General features: G+C 49.1%; 2 protein-coding genes across 2 annotated transcripts in view; both read right to left on the bottom strand.

Moving 5' to 3' along the window:
• Positions 1–5532, bottom strand: part of AKAP13 (A-kinase anchoring protein 13) — a 117564-nt gene extending 112032 nt beyond the window's left edge. The window contains exon 1 of the mRNA XM_056866096.1: positions 2964–5532. Within this exon, the coding sequence (XP_056722074.1) occupies positions 2964–5532 (2569 nt within the window). The remainder of the gene's footprint in view (positions 1–2963) is intronic.
• Positions 5533–5675: 143 nt separating this feature from the next.
• Positions 5676–20035, bottom strand: part of LOC130492297 (A-kinase anchor protein 13-like) — a 38292-nt gene continuing 23932 nt past the window's right edge. The window contains exons 3-7 of the mRNA XM_056866095.1: positions 19692–19988; positions 13765–13948; positions 10570–10753; positions 8413–8519; positions 5676–5682 (exon numbers count right to left, since the gene is read on the bottom strand). Of these exons, the coding sequence (XP_056722073.1) occupies positions 5676–5682; positions 8413–8519; positions 10570–10753; positions 13765–13948; positions 19692–19988 (779 nt within the window). The remainder of the gene's footprint in view (positions 5683–8412; positions 8520–10569; positions 10754–13764; positions 13949–19691; positions 19989–20035) is intronic.

Here is a 20035-nt window from a genome sequence, read left to right as displayed (position 1 = left end):
AAGGGGCCATACAAAACAGCAGCCTTGTTTGAGTAGAGAAAGCACTACTTAGAAGACCAGCAAAGCTCCATAAGACATGTCCCTTGGAACACCTGCTACTGTCCACCTACGATGTTCTCCACTTAGGGTTGCCATCCTCCAGGTACTAGTACTCCAGGTACTTAGGGTTGCCATCCTCCAGGTACTACCTCCAGGAAATATAGTACTAGGCTCAAACCAATTAATTTAAATAATACACAAGCAAACTATGCAAACACATATTGTGAACAATGTGTAACATCTACACATTATTCACAATATATGTTTGCATAGTTTGCTTGTGTATTATTTAAATTAATTGGTTTGAGCCTAGTACTATATTTCCACTACTATCCCAGTAGTACTTGTGCATATTTTTCTCAGACCCTCCATGTACTAGCTGGCGATCTCCTGCTATTACAACTGATCTCCAGCCGATAGAGATCAGTTCACCTGGAGAAAATGGCCGCTTTGGCCATTGGACTCTATTGCACTGAAGTCCCTCCCCTCCCCAAGGAGGAGGGACCTGGCAACCCTATCTCCACTCGAGGCCCTCAAGACCCGACCCTTTCGGCGAGGGACATGCCTCCACTGTGTTCAGACCCAGAAAAGGGTGCCACTCAACTCCGTAGCTGCCCCAAAGCCAGATGTGGTTTCCGACCCACAGTTCGAAGAAACCCGACCTGAGTCAGAACGTTCCCCTGTTTTTAGCACCAGTGTCAAATTTACGGCAGGTATGCTCCAGGAAGTACATCTAATTACAGGTTCCACTCCTAGCCTCTTCGCTCACGTCTTCCTGCGCTTTGTAACCAACAGCTCTACAACGAAGACATTTTTTTGCACTCTCTTCTCTGTTCTGCTTCCAATTCAGCACTGCCCTGTAGGTAAAACCCCCACATCCCCTGGCCCTCGAAGGGGTCAAGAGACTTGACGCCCGGGGTGCAGTGACCCACGCGTCAAACGCTGCCCGCTGCCCGGCAAGCCAGTTTTTAATTATATTCAAAGCGGCGGAGCTGCACTTCTTTCCATGAGCAGCTGTTCATCTGTTGCACACACCCCTTCTCATCTTTACTGTCTTGACTTAAAAAAACACGCAAGGAGCGGGTAGAAGCCTTGATCTTTAAAGGAAAGCACAGCGAAGGAGGAGCAACAGGGAACCCGCGGGCCTGACAGCCACTCCCATGCTACTGAAATATCAAACCACAATATAGCACCCAAAAAAAATAAAATGGAGTTAGTTAAACGCTGATTCATTTCAAGACAAGTCCGGCCGCCACCAGCTGGCTAGCCTTTCCAAGCTCAGCCAAGCCCTTTCCCATCGTGCTCTTTTACCAAACACAAACAAGGCCAGCGGACCCCCAAGCAGTTCCTTGGACAACTCAGCCCCCTTACCTTTACTCTTTGTTCAGAGGGGGGCGGGCGAGTGACCCTCATTTTCCGCACAAGCACAAAAGCGCCACCCAAAAAAAAAGTTTTCAGGTGTTGACGGTCCCGTTGCAGATCTTGGGGACCAATTTTGCTGCAGGTCAAACTGTGCTTTGGTGTATGTGGAGGGAGGGGTTTGTTTTGACGTTATGGGGGGGGGGGAGAGAAGCCGCCACACCTCCGATTCCCCTGCGGCCAAGGACGTAACAGCAGTAGGTAGAGGGAGGGAGAGAGGGAGAGATTCACTGTTTACTTTTTACAGCCGCCTGAGCAGGTGGGGCCATACAAAGCCGGCCCCAAGCTATCATTAAGGGTCAACTAGATCGGGAAGAGACCTTCTCTCTCTCTGTCTCTCTCTCCCTCTTTCAAATAATAACGTTAAATAGTGATAATAATGCATTCGACAAGCTCCTGCCGCAGTAGGTGCAAAAATGGTTTAATAAAGGCGTCCAACCGGTCTATCCTGATGCAGTCAAGTTCTCTCCTGTCGGCTCGGCTCGGCAGCCAAAATCCCGTCTCCCCACCTTTCGGTTTTGTCAAGTCGGAAACAAAGGCTTGAATCCCCTCCCCCCCAAAAAAAACTCTTTAAAAGTTTTTAGTAGGAAGGTACGGTAACTCTGTACAGCGTTCGGACTTTGGAAATGCAAACAAGGGGGCAGGGGAAAAGCATTCCCTCCCCTCGTTCTCGATTCGAGCGACCTAAAAGCACCGGTTTGGGACTCGGCTGGCACATTGGGGAAGGACGCTTTTAGAACTTGGGCAGCTGACGTGACCGGCTGTGTTCTCCAGTTCCAAGTCAGCAGCGGAGAAAGCGGCACAACTGAATCAGGAGTTTGTCTAGGCACCTGTTCCAGGACAAAAGCGGCGAAACCCAGAGGTCCTGGCAATTTAGCATTTAAACCATAGTCTCTTTCATGGCACCGAGTCAAAAACGCCCCTGCTATTAGCTTTCTCCAAACAGGTTAATGAATGGGCACGCTTGGGGAAGCAAAATGGGGAAGGGGGGGGAGCAGCTTTAAATGAAAATGACATCAACCACTCCAAGGGACATTTCTCACATGCACAGCATAAAAACAGCAAAGAGCCCCGCTGGATCAGACCAAGAGTCCATCTAGTACAGTGGTTCCCAAAGTGGGCAGTACCACCCCCTGGGGGGCAGTGGGATTACCTAGGAGGGTACTAAGAGGCAAGGGGGCAGCAGGGGGGCGCTAGAGGTGGGCCCCCTTCAGCTGTGTTGTTGGATAGGGTAGGGGGCACTGGGGTTGAGTTTGTGGAACCAAGGGGGCGGGCCCCCGAAAAGTTTGGGAACCACTCATCTAGTTCAACGCCCTCTTTTCAGCAACGGCCAACCCCATATGCCCCCAAATTGGCACTTGGGCACAGAGGATTCGTTTTGAGCCTTCGGCAGGCTTATCCCACATGAATTTGCTTGGGGAAGCAAAGCATATTTCCCCTTGCTCGGTCACAAAAGTAAAATACAGAAAGATACCCCCCTCTAGCACAGAGCTCTGTTTTCTTACCTGTAACAGGAGAGGATCTCGCCGCCTCCAGGTTTGCAGCCCTCTTCATCGATCCACCAAACTGCAAATTTAACTCCGTTTCTCCATCAGCAACCATCACATGCTGGTTATCAGGCCTCAATTTCACTAGAGGGGGAGTTCCCACGGGGTTTCCAGCTACAGATCCCAAGGAACCCTGCGGCAACGTCGCTCGATCGAGGTTTTCTGCTGTCTTATCAACAAAGGTAACATCCACAACTTGAGCTGAATCTTTTGCTCCCGCTTTTTCCACGAGGGAACAGGGTAACAGTGCCAAAACCTGGGATTCTGGCTCAGCTTTCCTTTTGCTCTTGTTAGGTCGAGCCACGACCTCTAGCCGAAGCGGCCCTTCTTCGCCGGCCAAAAAGAACCCTTCGGGGCCAGAGTCACAGTCACCTGGGGGCTCTTCCGCGATTGGCTGTAGCAATATCCTGGGAGACACATTTCCCACCTCCTCCCCATCGTGAGGCAGCTCGGCCAGCACAGGTGAGTCACTGCTGACCAGAGGAGCTTCCCCGAGAAAGGAACTTCCGCTAGGTGGAGAGCCGGCCTCTAGATCGGGGCCAGGCTCTGGTTCTTGGCTCAGCATAGTCTCAGGAGGACGGGGAGCCCCATCGGCACAGGCAGGCCCTTGCAAGCCACCCGCGGCAGCACCTGCGTTCACATTCTCCTCCGCCCCCAGGCCGAAAGCTTCCACCTTTAATCCAGGCTCGGTGCTACCATCGCTCTCGCGGAGCTCCTCGCCCCGATTGCAGAGAGGAGATTGTGCAACAGCTTCGGACGCCGGGGCCTCGGGAAAACACTCTGCCTTGCCAGGCGGCTCCTGCCCCGGTCTGCTTGCAGACAGCTGCGAGGAAGAGCCGTCCTCTTTGTTTTTTTCCGGGTTATCCACAGGCAGGAGCGTCCCTGCTGGCAACTCGTCGGGCAGAGGGCTTCCCTGCCGGACGAGTGTCGTCAGATGGGTGGCTGCCTCCGCGGCAACTTCCTGGCTTTGTGTAGATCCCTCATGATGAACAGCACAGGGTGTGCCCATTAAATTACCCTGCACACACTCCGTGCCCTCGCCACACAAAGGTAGGGCAAGGGCCTCCGGGTGCAGAGATGCTTCCTGGCCAGCAGGGGCCGCTGCGGTGCTGCCATCCTTAGCGACAATCAGCTGAGCCTGTTGGATCACTTCGTCCAGCAAGGCAGCAGCCACGGCAAGGATTTCGTCCTCGGCGCTTTGGCTAAAGCCGTCCACCTTGCAACTGCTTTCTGCAACCTCTAGGCTTTCAGGGGGCCCGCTATCTTTGGCAGGGGACGACGCCACAGGGCTGTCTGGAACCAGCTCACAGGCATGCGCAGGGCTGGTGCACAGTTCAGAAGAGCTACCAGATTCATCTTTCCCAACCCCTTCTTTTTGAGCGTGGCATGCAGCGACATCCCCCTGACGGAGGCCGGTTGGATCAGCAGTTCCTGCACAGCTACAGCTTGGAGTTTCAGTTCCTAGTGGTGCCCGCTCGAAGTTTTTTTGCTCTCCCTCCACGCCAGCCACAAGCTGTCCTGTCCTATCGCTGGTACAAGCAGCCTCAGGCTTCATATCGGGCCCGTTATTTTCCACTTTGGCACCAGAATTATCATCCTGCCCACCGTCCCTCAAATCCGTAACCGCCGTCCCAGTATCCACAATCACTGCTTGCTGCTTGTTATCGTTCGCTTCCAAAAGGGGGTCGCATTTGGGTGCTGTGTTCACCACTGCAGCTTCCGACCTCTGCACTTCCTTCGCTGGGAGCTCAGGATCCTCTGAATGTTTTGTGAAATGGTTATTCGCGCTATCAGCCTGAACGTCTGCCCCCTCCGTTCTGCAGCCCCCAGACTCAACGGGACCAGTGTCTGTGTCAACGCCTAAGTCCCCGTTACTTTGAGGACCCACTGGCTGCTCAGGTACATCCTCCCCATCTCTACAGGCAGCAACCTCGCCGACATCTACCAAACAGGACGCGGCAGGATCCACCATTAGGGCTGCAGATACTTCCACAGCTGTAGATTCAGAGGGACTGTCGTCGCTCTCCCCGTTCTCCCCTCCCTGCGGGACCCCAGCGGGACCGTCCGCAGTCCCCGTACAGCTTCTGCATTCTGCTTGCCCCATACCCGCATTACAGGAAGTGGGCAGCCCAGAGCTACCGCCAGCAGTTCTTTCTTCAACCGTTTCTACCTCCTGGTGGAAATTATTCTGTTCGCCCAGGTCCCCTGGCTCCAACCCCTGATCGGGGGAGTTCATTCCAGTTCCCTTTTGCTCTGCTCCACAACACGGGGGCTCCACGGCACCCTCAAGTCCGGCCCCTGCGCTCAGCTCGCTGTCGCTGATTTCCGGTATTACCCCAGAATTTACAGCGGAGGGTGGTTCCTCCTCTTCCTGTTTGTGAAGCAAGCTGGATTTGTTTTGATTGTGAGAAAAAGACTCCGGTTCTTCTGCGACTTGCAGACTCTCCGAACTTTGCAGCGTGCTCGAGAGCTCCTCGGGTTGCCCGCAGTCATCCTCTTTGGGGCAGGGGGGGACCGAGTTTGACATCGCGTCTAGATTCGCTGGGGCAGATGGACCTGCTCCACTTCCTTCTTCAGTATTGTAGTCTGGAGCGGCTGCAAGGCCTTCTAACTCTGTGTTTGAACAGCAGCCCTCGAAAGCACTCATCAGCGGAGGATGTGGGTGTTCGGTCACACTCTGGAAGAAGCAGAGAGGGGAGGAGAGGTTACGTTTATTTTGCGACACGTCACACTCGATAGACACACACTTAACTTTGCGAATAATACTTTTTTTTTTTTAATCCTGCAATGCTTCAATCATGAGAAAGCAAAAGCCAACCGCCGTTACCAGCAGGGTCAAAAAGGCCAGCAAATTTAGGAGCCCCGTGGCGCAGAGTGGTAAGCTGCAGCCCTGCAGTCAAAAGCTCTGCTCACGACCTGAGTTCGATCCCGGCGGAAGTCGGTTTCAGGTAGCCAGCACAAGGTCGACTCCACCTTCCATCCTTCCAAGGTCGGTCAAATGAGTCCCCAGCTTGCTGGGGGTAAAGGGAAGATGACTGGGGAAGGCACTGGCAAACCACCCCATAAACAAAGTTTATGCCTAGTAAACGTCGGGATGTGACGTCACCCCATGGGTCAGGAATGACCCGGTGCTTGCGCAAGGGACCTTTACCTTTTTAGCTATACCTCCCACCGCTTTTCGACCCAACAGGGACCAAAATGGCTCACATTGTTCTTCTCTCCTCCATTTTATCCTCACAACAAACCTGCGAGGTAGGTTAGGCTGAGAGTATATGACTGGCCCAAGGTCTCCCAGTGAGCTTCCAGAGCACAGTGTGGATTTGAGGTTATACAATGAACACGTGAAGCGGCCTTCTACTGAATCAGACCATCAAGGTCCATCAAAGTCAGTATTGTCAACTCAGACCGGCAGCGGCTCTCCAGGGTCTCAGGCAGGGGTCTTTTCACATCACCTACTCGCCTAGTCCCTTTAACTGGAGATGCCAGGGATTGAACCTGGGACCTTCTGCATGCCAAGCAGATGCTCTACCACTGAGCCACAGCTCTTCTCCATGGCTCTCCAGGGTCTCAGGCAGAGGTTTTTCACATCACCTGCCTGCCAACCTTAACTGGAGATACCAGGGATTGAACCTGGGACCTTCTGCAAGCTAAGCAGAGGCTCTGCCACTAAGCCACAGCCCCTCCCCTAAAATATACAATCATTGATGGTGTATGGGAAAAGGAAATTTGTCTCCATGAGTAGTTTTCTCCCCTCCCCCCAGCTCTCAAAACCCCGATCATTGCAGCGCTGCAAAGAAGAAAATTAACAATTTGGGCTTGCCATACTATGAAGTTTCTTGTCTGTTTTATTTATTTCTTGGTCGTTTGCTTTTACTGCATTTGTTATTGTAGTTTCTATATTCTTTTTCAAGTTTTGTAAGCCCTTTGAGAGCTCCTGCTGGTAGCCAGGTGAATGCTCGAAGGAAGCACCGTTTTTGCTGTCCCGTCTCCTATAATTCAGGGTCACTCAATAAAATTTGATGGGAGCAAGTTCAGGGCTGTGTAGTTAGCCGAATTAGGATCTGACAAGATCCAACACATGAACCTGCCCTTATACTGAACCAGACCCTCGGTCCATCAGAGTCAGTATTGTCTACTCAGACCAGCAGCGGCTCTCCAGAGTCTCAGGCAGAGGTCTTTCACATCACCTATTCGCCTGGTCCCTTTAACTAGAGATGCCAGGGATTGAACCTGGGACCTTCTGCATGCCAAGCAGATGCTCTACCACTGAGCCACGGCCCCTTCCCATGGCTCTCCAGGGTCTCAGGAGGAGGTCTTTCACATCACCTTCTTGCCTAGTCCCTTTAACTAGAGATGCCGGAGATTGAACCTGGGACGTTCTGCATGCCAAGCAGATGCTCTACCACTGAGCCACAGCCCCTGCCCCCATTCACATTCAAATCCCCATTCTGCTGTGGAAGCTTGCTGGGAGACTTGGCCAGTCACACGCACTCGGTCTAACCTGCCTCATAGGGTTATTGTGAAGATAAAATGGAGAAGAGATTGAGGAACGCTTTGCCACCAGATGAGGCTACAGCAACTGGATTCTTAAAATTATTTCAAAATGGCTGTAACCCTGTCTGAGCCTGACCTGGTTGGAGAGGGTGGCCTAAAAAGCTACAAACAAATAAAAGGAGTCTAGATCCACCAACAACCACCAGCCTTGGTTGCAAAATAGAACCTCCATCTCCAGGGGCAGAACACCTCTCGATGATCAGCAGATACTGCCAGAAAAGGGCAATTGCTTTTGTGCCCTGCTTGCATTTCTCAGAGGCATCTGGTGGAAACAGGAAGCTTTTTAAATTTTATGTCATTCAAACTGGACTAGATGGTCCTTTGGTCTGACCCAGCAGGGCTAACCCCTATGAGGAAGGACACACACACACACACCAGTTTTTGATTTCATCAAGCACAGCTCACTCCTCCTCTCAAGCTTACTTCTGCCACATGTTGAGGACTAGAAACTTATAGCAACAACAAAAAGGGGAAAAAACTAGAATAAGGTACCCAAAAGGTAAGGAATCAACAAGAAATCTGGGCTGTGATATTGTTTGGGTATATTGTCACACTGTTGTAATTTTGTGTTTTTATGTTTATTTGGCATGTTCAGCACAGATACACAGAGGCTAGAAGAGGGCTACATACAAGTTGTTTATATTTATATTAATTCTGTGTTTGTATTAAATTTATTATGTATTATTCACAAAATCACTTGTATCAATATTAGCCCATGATTTCATGTTGATTCCTTACCTTTTGAGGATTAGAAACGTGCCACTGGAGATTCTCAGGATATTGAATTTAACACTCAGTTCTGTGTTTGGGGCGTTCTTGGCGTGCACCCACAGAGCCAACAGATTTGGCAAACCTGTCCTGGCTTCGTCTCTGGAATATGCTGTGAAACAGGATGTGGACAGCAGTGCTTTTCCTTAAATATCTGCACAAGTGGTCCCGTTCCAACACAGCCTCAGCTGCCTGATAAGGGCGTAGCAAAAAGCAGAGACAGAGAGAATGAGGCACTTGGACTGGCTGCCGGCCAGCGGGGCGAGCAGACGCAGACAGAAGGACACTTGTTCCGGAACAAGCAAGTGTTTCAGAAGTGGGGAGGGGGAGAGAAACAGCAGAAAGAGAGAGAGAGAGAGAGAGAGAAATGGGACCACCCTTTCAATGAAGCCACTCGGCTGCAAAGAACAGACCCTCTTCCAGAGGAAGCCGGCGGCCTCTCCACTGACCCTATATGAACTGAAATTAAAGTAATTGCAAGGGACAGGGTCCACGTTCAAACCTGATTAGATCGGAAGCAAAGCAGGCCTCGAATATGAGGACCATCTAAACATAGCCCTTCCGTTGTACCCGCACAGGGCTTGCGCTATCACTAAAAAGGGCTGGAGTAAGAGACAGGGACTTGGCCATATTTTACCGGCAACTGACATCTAGCCAGGGTGCCGAGCGATGTTTTAAAGTGGATTTTTTTTAAAAAAAGCACACAACACACATCCATACCTCCTGCTTTAGTATGTGAGGCAGGAGCACCTGCTGAAATATGCTGTTTTGAGGGCAAGGGGCCAGGGCCTCGGATGGGAGGGGCACACGAAAGCTTTGAGGATCCATTCAGATAGACTGCACAGATACAGAGGGATTAACTCAAGAGTCTGTTTTTGAATTCTTCTTATGTCAAGGGCAGCTTTCTATACACAGGGACTTAAGAGTTGCAGAAGAGCCCTGCTGTATCAGACCCCTGGTCCATCTACTCCAGTGTCCTGTCTCTCACAGTGGCCAACCAGTTCCTCTTGAGGGCCAACAAACTGGGCATAGAGATCGAGGCCTTCATAAGAACATCAGAAGAGACCCCCGCTGAATCAGACCAGTGGTCCATCTAGTCCAGCATCCTCTCACACAGTGGCCAACCAGCTCCTCTGGAGGTCCAGCAACAGGGCAAAGAGGACGAGGCCTTCATAAAAACATCAGAAGAGCCCTGCTGGATCCAACCAGTGGTCCATCTAGTCCAGCATCCTGTCTCACACAGTGGCCAACCAGTTCCTCTTGAGGGCCAACCATAGGGCACAGAGGCCAAGGCCTTCATAAGAACATCAGAAGAGACCCCTGCTGAATCAGACCAGCGGCCCATCTAGTCCAGCATCCTCTCTCACACAGAGGCCAACCAGTTCCTCTGGAGGTCCAACAACAGGGCACAGAGGCCGAGGCCTTCATAAGAACATCAGAAGAGCCCTGCTGGATCCAACCAGTGGTCCATCTAGTCCAGCATCCTGTCTCACACAGTGGCCAACCACAGGGCGTAGAGACCGAGGCCTTCATAAGAACATCAGAAGAGCTCCGCTGGAGCAGACCAGCGGCCCATCTAGTCCAGCATCCTCTCTCACACAGTGGCCAACCAGTTCCTCTGGCAAGCCAACAAACTGGGCCCAGAGGAGAGCCAGGTTTGAAAACCCACCCCGCCACGGATGCTCACTGGGGGAATTTGGCCCAGTCACTCTGTCGGCCTAACCGACCTCACAGGGTTGTTATTGTGAGGACCAAGGTGAGGAGGGAGGGAAGATATTGTAAGCCGCTTTGGCCCTTGTGAGCGAAGTGATGTATAAATCCTTAAACAAACAAGCAAACAAACCCAGCAAGCTTCACCACAGAGTGGAGATTGAAACCTGGGTCTCCCTGAGTCCTGGCCCACCAACATTCCCCACCCTGGCTCCACTGTTAAGAGTCCACGTCCCAGATGTTTGCTAGGGCCCACTAAATCCCATTTCTCTCTTCCCAAAAGGAGGCTGTAGGGTTTCCAACCTCCAGGTACCAGCTGGAGATCTCCCGCTATTACAACTGAATGGCTGCTTTGGCAATTGGACTCTATGGCATTGAAGTCCCTCCCTTCCCCTAACCCCGCCCTCCTCAGGCTCCACCCCAAAAACCTCCCACCGGTGGCGAAGAGGGACCTGACATCCCTAGGAGGCAGGGGGAAAGAAACTGTTAAACAGTCACAAGGAAACTGCGTAGAAACAACCCCTTCCCTCACCGTGCGCTGGTCACTCTGGATATAGGTTTGGAGACAGCTGATGTTATTCTCCATGCCAGTTCCTCGTTTCGCTTCGACCGTCAGGGTGTAAATGTTCAGGCCCCGGTGGTACTTCACGGAGTACTCTCCAGAATGCACTGTGTGAGACAAGATACTCCAGGAATCCGGTTCACTGGCTCCTTCTCTGAAATGAAAGAGGGGGGAATCACACATACGAAGCCATTTTCAAGCTCACATCCTCTGTGCTCATTTATCAGAGGTGCCCTCTCTAAAGACTTTTATAGAATCACAGAATCGTAAGGTACCACCAGGGTCATCTAGTCCAACCCCAAATAGGTTGGGTTATAAATGGGTGCATTGATGGAACCAGGCTGGGGGGAGGGGGTACAGTTTTGGGAAATCTTGACGCCACTGGGAAAGGGCAAAATGTCACGAAAAATTGTAAGCAATTCGTCCTTATTCCTGCTTTCCTTTCTGGTTTCCTTTTCCTTCTTTCCTGGGCCCTACTATACTAAATCGTGCTCGCATTCCCTGTTTTCTGTTGTGGGGTCTCCACGTATTTGTACGTCCTGGGACCAATCTTCACCCATGTTAGTGATGATTCCCTCCTTTAGATTAATCAAACTGTATGTAGGAGGGAATCTTCATTATCTTGTTGTTATTACTTGAGTGCCATTTTAAATAGGTTGGTTTTAAGACGTTATGATTCATATCAACATATATATGTATGTAGTATGTAGTTGAAGGCAGCAGGAAAAGAGAAAGACCCTACAAGAGACTGATTGACTATAAAGGAAGCCACGGCCTTCAATTTGCAAGATCTGAGCAAGGCTGTCAAAGATAGGACATTTTGGAGGATATTGATTTATAGGGTTGCCATGAGTCAGAAGTGACTTGACGGCACTTAACACACACACACATGTATGTGTGTGTGTGTGTGTGTGTGTGTGTGTGTGTGTGTGTGTTTATGTTTTTATTGTATTGATAACTGTACATTTTATACTCTTGTTAGCTGCCCTGAGCCTGGTTTTTGTCAGGAAAGGGCAGGGTAGAAATCACATCAAATCAATCAATCAATGAACAAACCTCCATGCACATACAGAAAAACCCAGCATGCCAGGAAATTGCTTGGCCCGGCATCATGGCCTGCTAGGTTTCTGCATGCAGGGAGTCTTGTGGCCTCTCTACCTCCCTCCCCACCATGTGCCGAAGAATATGCCAAGGCCACACCCACAGGCTGAAGGCCAGGCAACCCTTTGCCACATGCTGAATATGCAAAATCAAGCCTTGCCCCCCAGCCACAGAATCCATTCCATTCACAGACCACCACTGTTAGACTTGGAATTTTCCTCTTTTGTTTACTGGATTTGGGTCAGACTGAACTTGGCATGCTGTGTTCCGCCTCTGACACAACACGCTGGTTTGACTTCCCTTGCTGTGAGCTGTTATACAGCTTCTGAACATTAGAAAGAGAGAGACTAAACCAGGCCCTAGCTATGGTCTAAAAATCTATTTTACTGGCAGCAACTAGAGATAAAATACCTAATAGCTCACAGGTTTCTTTCCCCAACTGAACAATCCTAACCTTGAACACAGATCCCCAAGGATTTAAACGCAACCCTTAAAAACTCTTTAAGAGTACAAAAAAAAAAAAAAAAAAGACACATGGAGGGAAGGTATTCCCTATGGACCCTTTTATCCTTTCGCATTTCCTTAAAATTGCCAGGGTCACAATGAGACACAAAGAGATTACAGGCACTTAAATTAAGCGGTTTAAGCAGCTTACGAAGATAGCATTTGGCAGACCAATTTTCAAGCTGAAGACAGGGGAAGACAGAGGAGAGAAAAAAAGAAGCTTACTCCTCGCCCGGGAGATGAACGCTGTTCCCAATGGACACGTCTGCTTACAGATGGGCAACACAGAGCAGTTTGCCTGCTGGAACACTGCTTGAGTCACTGTTCTGGCTTTCCCTGCTTCTAGTCAGCCCCTGCTGAGGACAGGCAATTCTACCATGTCTTCGCATCTGGTGTGATCTGTGTGGTGTGGTGGTTAAGAGTGGCGGACGCTAATCTGATGAAGTCTCACATAAGGAATAGGGGCTGAGGCTCAACAGGTAGAACACCCATTTTGCAAGCAGAAAGTCCCAGGTTCAATCCCTGGTATCTGCAGTTAAAAGGATCAGGTAGGAGGTGACCGCCACCTGAGGCCTGGAGAGGTGCTGTCAAGTCAGGATACACAATTCTGATCTCATTTTTATTTCACTTCATTTATACCCCCACTTTATCATCACTACAACCCTGTGAGGTACGTTAGGCTGAGTGTGTGTGACTGGCCCAAGGTTACCCAGCAAGCTTCCATGGCAGAGTGGGGATTCCAACCCAGGCCTCCTATATCCTGCTCTAACCACAACACCACACTGGTTCTGACCTTGAATGAGCAACAGTGACTCAGTAGAACGTAAACATGAGAAAAGCCCTGCTGGATCAGACCAAGGTCCATCCAGTCCAGCAGTCTGTGCACACAGTGGCCAACTAGGGGCCTCTAGGAAGCCCACAAGCAAGACAGCTGGAGCAGAACCAGGAAGACAGGCGAGGTGGGTTTCACTTAGATCCATGCATCGTGTCTAATATCCATTTTGACTAGTAGCCGTTGTTAGCCCCATCCTCCATAAGAACATAAGAAAGGCCATGCTGGATCAGACCAAGGCCCATCAAATCCAGCAGTCTGTTCACACAGTAGCCAATCAGGTGCCTCTAGGAAGCCCACAAGCAAAATAACTGCAGCAGCATTATTCTGCCTGTGCTCCACAGCACCTTATATAATAGGCATGATACTGGAGAGAGTAGGTATGCATCATGACTAGTATCCATTTTGACTAGTAGCCATGGATAGCCCTCTCCCTCCATGAACATGTCCACTCCCCTCTTAAAGCCTTCCAAGTTGGCAGCCATCACCACATCCTGGGGCAGGGAGTTTCACAGGGCAGCTTCCTTCAGAGGCAGGCCGTTGCTCACAAGTAGAGTGCTTGGCTTGGCACTGAGTTCAATCAGCTCCCAAGGTTTAGTCCCCAGCGTCTCCACTTAAAATGCTCAGGTTAGGTTCAGTGAAGAATAGCCCTCGACTGCAGTTAAAACTAAAGGTCAGAGAGAATTCAGGCACAAGAAGACCCCTCCGTATCCAAAGTTCTTCCTTACTGTGTCAGAAGCTGATGTAGCTTGTGGTAGCCCCTCTCCAAGGCCAAGCTGACCGGCGTGGCTCCTTCACTATTGGGGACGCTGATGGCTCCTCTCCCCCCAGGCTGCTGTAAGAGGAACCACGTCAAACGCAGAAGACCCAGCCTCACTGCAAAGTGCATCAACGTCTCCCGGGGAATGTTCTCTGGGAAGAAATCCGAAGGAAAAAAACCAAAAACGTTAGGGACCTCAGCTTAAGGCCAGTATCATCTCTAGAAACCTCCTCAATCACCTATCTGGTGAGTCAAAAATCCAAAAACCAAGAATCCCCCCTTCCAATAATGAAAGCACATAACCAGAGCAGGGCAACTTGTGGTTCAGTCTCAGAAAGTATGACCACCATTATTTATGTAGGGTTGCCAGATCTAGGTTTGATCTCTATCGCCTGGAGATCAGTTGTAATTTGGGGAGATCTCTAGGCCCCACCTGGAGGCTGGCAACTGTCTTTATGCAACCTCTTTAAAAAAAAAAAATCTTAATTATGCAGATGGGCAATACACATTAAAAGCATGAATTTTAAAAGCCTACAAGATTAAAAAATATATAAAATACAGTCAAACAATACAACACTAGAACTGGCAGTGATAAAATTTAGAAAATGCAATACAATAACACATAAATAAAAATTATAGCTGGTATGTTATTTACTGTAAAGGTCTTGAAGCAGATGAAATAGGTCAGATTTTTGTAACAGACAAAATAATCAAATCAGCACAGAGAATATGAAAACCATTGGCTAATGCACTTAAAAGAACCAAGACATCTAATGTATGGCATCTGAAACTAGTGGCTTACATTGACCACTGGCCTATTCATTCAGGATCAAATCCTAGATAAGAGCTATTTGTCCTAGGACCAGCCCGGCATTCAGTATATTTATAACGCATTAATAAAACCACCATAATCACTAACAGAAAAACCACTATTGTAGATTTAGGCAACCTCTTGTCCCAAAACCCACCCACAGGTAACTTCACACCTTGGTCAAGTTCTCACTAACCCCAAACTCTGGGCTGTACCCACTTCCAATGGCTCATGGAATCAAGCGCTCTTCTGTGTGAACACATTCCTCACACATGGAGGGAGGAGAAGAAGGTGTTTTTTTATACCCTGAGTTTTTCTATTTTTTTTAAGGAGACTCAAACCGGTTTATAATCACCTTCCCTTCCCCTCCCCACAACAGACACCTTGGGGGGTAGGTGAGGCTGAGAGAGCTCTGAGAGAGCTGTGACTAGCCCAATATCACCCAGCTGGCTTCATGTGAAGTAGTTAAGAGTGGCAGACTCTAATCTGGAGAACCGTGTTTGATTCCCCACTCCTCCACATGAGCGGCAGACGTTAATCTGGTGAACCGGGTTGGTTTCCCCACTCCTCCACGTGAAGCCAGCTGGGTGACCTTGGGCTAGTCACAGCTCTCTTAGAGCTCTCTCAGCCTCACCTACCTCACAGGGTGTTTGTTGTAGGGAAGGGGAAGGGAAGGTGATTGTAAGCCTGTTTGATTCATCTTTAAGTGGTAGCGAAAGGCGGCATACAAAAACCAACTCTTCTTCTTCATCAGCAGCCCTGGATTTATTTTACCCGTTGGAATCAGAAAGGGCACCTTTCCGCATGCTCGTGGACTTTTCAGAATACAGGATTACAAGAACTCGGTAGGCACAGCATCTCCTTCCTGGTGACATTTAATTCCAGATTAACTTCTGAAATCCTTTCTAAATCTCGGCAGCCACAACGGATACTTTCCAGAAGCCCTTTCCCCACCTCTCTAGTACATTCCAACATAATCCTGGCTATTTTCTTCATTTTCTCGATAAGTTAAGAGCCAATCACCCCCTCAAGCTTTTCCAAAACCATCAAGCTTAACGTCTGACCCGTGGTATTAAATTGGCCCTTGCGGATACATTCCAAGGGGCATTCTCCATGGGTCCTTTGGCCATCTCCCAAGGACTATGGTCTCCGGGGGTGAGGGGAGATACTCATCCTTCTTGTCACCTTGTTGTAAAGACATGCAAAATGACAATGTCTGAAGCGCTCTGCATGTGATAAAAATGTCAGGCGAGGACTATGGGTTTTCACCATGAATCGGCTGTGAATTGATGGCAGTTTCCACCACCAAATCCGTTTGGCAAAGACAGAGAATTTCACAGCTCCCCTTTACAATGATTAATCATGGAATACAAGGAGTTTCCCCCAGTTGAAGAAGAAGAGGTTTTTATACTCCGGTTTTCTCTACCTTTAAGGAGACTCAAACCGGATTACAATCACCTTCCCTTCCCCTCCCCATAACAGACACCTTGTGAGGTTGGTGGGGCTGAGACGGTTCGGAGAGAACTGTGACTAGCCCAAGGTCACCCAGCAGGATTCATGTGGAGGAGTGGGGAAGCAAACCCGGTTCTCCAGATTAGAGTCCACTGCTCCTTAACCACTACACCGCTCTGGCTCTCATCTTTTCCCCCAAGCTGCACAGTACCATTAAGGAACACTGGCACACATCCTACCACTTGGTGCATGGAACAAGAATTTCTTGCATTCTTCTCCATTGCTGAAGCCCCTTCTGACTCATGGAAACATCATTCACAGGGTCACTGGGACCGCATGGAGAAAAGATCACACAGGTTGGGGCATGGGGTAAGGAACAAGGGGGTGAAATCGCTCCTCCTCCTTCTGCAAGGGCAGCTCTGCTGAGGAAACAGGTAGATTCCATCCCCATGTCCCTCCCCACTAGATCCCATGCACCACATGGTCCCTCCAACCCTAGGAATAATCATCCTGGGAGTCAGAATCCAAGAATGAAGAAGAATTGGGGGAAATTTATGTTTGCAGATGGCTGGGTACATACCACTGATTCTACAGGCCTGGCTGGTGCCTAGGGTTGCCAACCTCAAGGTGGTGGCTGGAGATCTCCCACTATTACAACTGATCTCCAGGCAACAAATTGAAGTTCCTCTAGAGAAAATGGCAGAAGGTGGACTCTATGGCATTATACCCCACTGAAGTCCCTCCACTCCCCAAACCATATCCTTTTCAGGATCCACCTCCCAAATCTCTAGGTATTTCCCATCCCGGATCTGGCAACCCTATCCATGCCTCACCAGAGGACATATGCCACAGTCCTCTGCAGCTAGGATAGCCAGGTCCCTTTCCACCACTGGTGGGAGGTTTCTGGGACGGAGCCTGAGGAGGGCGGGGTTTGGGGAGAGGAGGGACTTCAATGCCATAGAGACCAACGGCCAAAGCGGCTGTTTTCTCCAGGGGAACGGATCTCTATTGGCCGGAGATCAGGTGTAATAGCAGATCTCCAGCTAGTACCTGGAGGTTGGCAACCCTATCTGCAGCTCAACAGAGTTCCATGACACATTTGCTGCCTCTTGGGCAGATGGGTTAACTGAGATTTTCCTGGGAGCCAGAAAGTTTGGAAAAGCCAGACAATAAGAGAAGATGTGAAGAGCGACTGGTGTGGATCACGCTGCTACCAGCATACAATAGCCCTGAGGTCGTACTTGAGTTCCAAAAACCACCGAATGCACACAGCATTGTGACCACTCAGTTAAAAAAAGAAAGAAAAAAGATGCTTCCCAATTTCCTTGTTTACAGAAAGAACACACGGGGGTGGTTACACAACAGCCGGGTAATGACTTCAGCAGTCCGCAAGGAAGCAAGTTTATTCAATCCTAACTCTTAAAGTTTCTTGACATGTTCCACACAAACACACACACAAGCACAACTAAAAAGCCACATTAATCCCCGAAGCCATGGAAAATAGCTAAAAGCAACTGCAGATTTTTTTAAAACTCCAACGCCAGTGGGACCTCCATCCAAGCATCGTAATTAAGAAGTGAGGCAGGGCCTTTAATGCTTTCCAGCATCAGTTTTCGTGAGTCAGAGCTCGCTTCATCAGATGCATGGAGCGGAAACAGCCATGGAAGAAACATTCGTTCTCAAAGGTGCAAGCAATACAACGGTGGGACAAGTGACCAAAAGAGGTTGGCTAGAAACAACAACCAACCCAAGAGAATTCACGCTATTCAAAGTATAGAGACGGGAAAACAGGACAAACATCCAATCAGCTCTCAATCAGGGAAGAGGCAATAAACAGAATCACCCAACGTCCATAAAGGTTGCATGTGCAGCTGGAACATGTCTAGAGGAGGGCAACAAAGATGGTGAGGGGTCTGGCAATAAAGTCCTATGAGGAAAGGTTGAAGGAGCTGGGTATGTTTAGCCTGAACAGGAGAAAACTGAGAGGGGATATGATAACCATCTTCAAGTACTTGAAGGGCTGTCATATAGAGGAGGGTGCAGAGTTGTTTTCTGTTGCCCCAGAAGGTCGGACCAGAACCAACGGGTTGAAATTAAATCAAAAGAGTTTCCGTCTAAACGCTAAGAGGAACTTTCTAACAGTTGGAGCGGTTCCTCAGTGGAACAGGCTTCCTCAGGAGGTGGTGAGCTCTCCTTCCCTGGAGGTTTTTAAGCAGAGGCTAGATGGACATCTGTCAGCAATGCTGATTCTATGACCTTAGGCAGATCATGAGAGGGAGGGCATTGGGCCATCTTCTGAGCATGGAGTAGGGATCACTGGGGAAGGGTGGGGGTGGAGGTAGTTGTGAATTTCCTGCATTGTGCAGAGGGTTGGACTAGATGACCCCGGTGATCCCTTCCAACTATGATTTTATGATAAAGGGTGGGTCATGCTGAGCTATTGGCTCCTATCGTGAGTGAGGATATCCAAGTCCTTATTTAAACCTGGGGTGGGGGGAATGTTCGATTTCTCGATGAATCCCAGTTCAGCACTCGTTCATGAAAATTTAAGCTAAAATAAATTGCCAACCTTTAAGGTTGAGAGACTGGGAAGGGCAGCCATGAAGGAGCTAGAAAAGATTCTTAAGTGTAAGGATGTGTCACCAGCAATCAAGATCAAGTTAATTCATGCCATCGTATTCCCTATTACTATGAAGGGTGTGAAAGCTGGACAATGAAGAAAGCTGACAGGAAGAAAGCAGATTCCTTTGAAATGTGGTGTTGGAGGAAAGTGTTACGGATACCTCGGACCGCCAAAAAAACAAAAAAAAACAAAATCAGAGGGTTCTAGATCAAATAAGGCCTGATCTGACCCTAGAAGCTCAAATGACTAAACCGAGGCTGTCGTACTTTGGTCACATTATGAGAAGAAAAGAGTCACTGGAAAAGACAATCATGCTAGGAAAAGTTGAAGGCAGCAGTGGAAAAGAGATGGATTGACTCTATAAAAGAAGCCACAGCCCTCAATTTACAAGACCTGAGCAAGGCTGTTAAGGATAGGACATTTTGGAGGACACTGAGTTACAGGGTCGCCATGAGTCAGAAGCGACTTGACGGCACTTAACACACACAACCTTTAAGGTTATTACACTAGATCATGGGTTCTCAACAAGGGGGGAATTTATGTATTTGTTTTGTTTTTGTTTTTTAATGTTAACTACTGTTTAATCGACGGGTTCCTTTTTCCCTTTTTCTTTTTCCCTGTACCCTTATTTAATATGGAAAACCAATAAAAATATTTATATAAAAACAACAACAAGGGGGAATTTTAGGGTTCGGGGGGGGGGGGAATTGGGACCACTATTCAGCAAAGCGTGATGTCCTGTACATTATGTACAATCTGTAAAATTGTAGTTTGTTTTTAATTTAATCTGTGACATTCAATAAAGTTTATGACTATCTTGGGAAGGGGGGTAATTATATTCCAAACAATGGTGAAAGGGGGGAACGGAGCAAAAAAAGGGTTGAGATCCACTACCCTAGATTGATAAGGCTATCCTGCAGCTACCCTCTCCACTCAATCTGAGGCTCAAGACTATCAGATATGACCAACAAACACTGGCCCACACACAGAGACAGTGGCCACGCCTTACCATTTAGGGTATGATCTGCCCCCAGTACATTCCATCCCGTTGGCAACTTCAGGTGACGGAAAGCCAGGGCCACTTTCTCGTCGAGAAACTCCACATCTCCAGAGGGCGGCCTGGACCGGTCCAGGAACCTTGTGAAGTTCAGCGCTTGCTGGTTGCCCGCGCAGGTGGCTAAGAACTGAGCGGCATCGTACGCTTCGTCCTGGACGAACTGGAAGCTGCCTTCGTCCACCACCAGGGCAGGGAAGCCTGGCTTGGCAACGCAGAGAGAGACTTTCACCGTCTCACAGCAGTCGTGGCCTGTGAAGCAAAAATAAAACAGGGAAGCAACTGAGAGGGTGCGTTTG

Source organism: Euleptes europaea, chromosome 20, assembly GCF_029931775.1.
Source record: "Euleptes europaea isolate rEulEur1 chromosome 20, rEulEur1.hap1, whole genome shotgun sequence".
In the NCBI taxonomy this organism is placed as follows: Eukaryota; Metazoa; Chordata; class Lepidosauria; order Squamata; family Sphaerodactylidae; genus Euleptes; species Euleptes europaea.
This window is presented reverse-complemented; position numbering and strand designations above follow the sequence as displayed.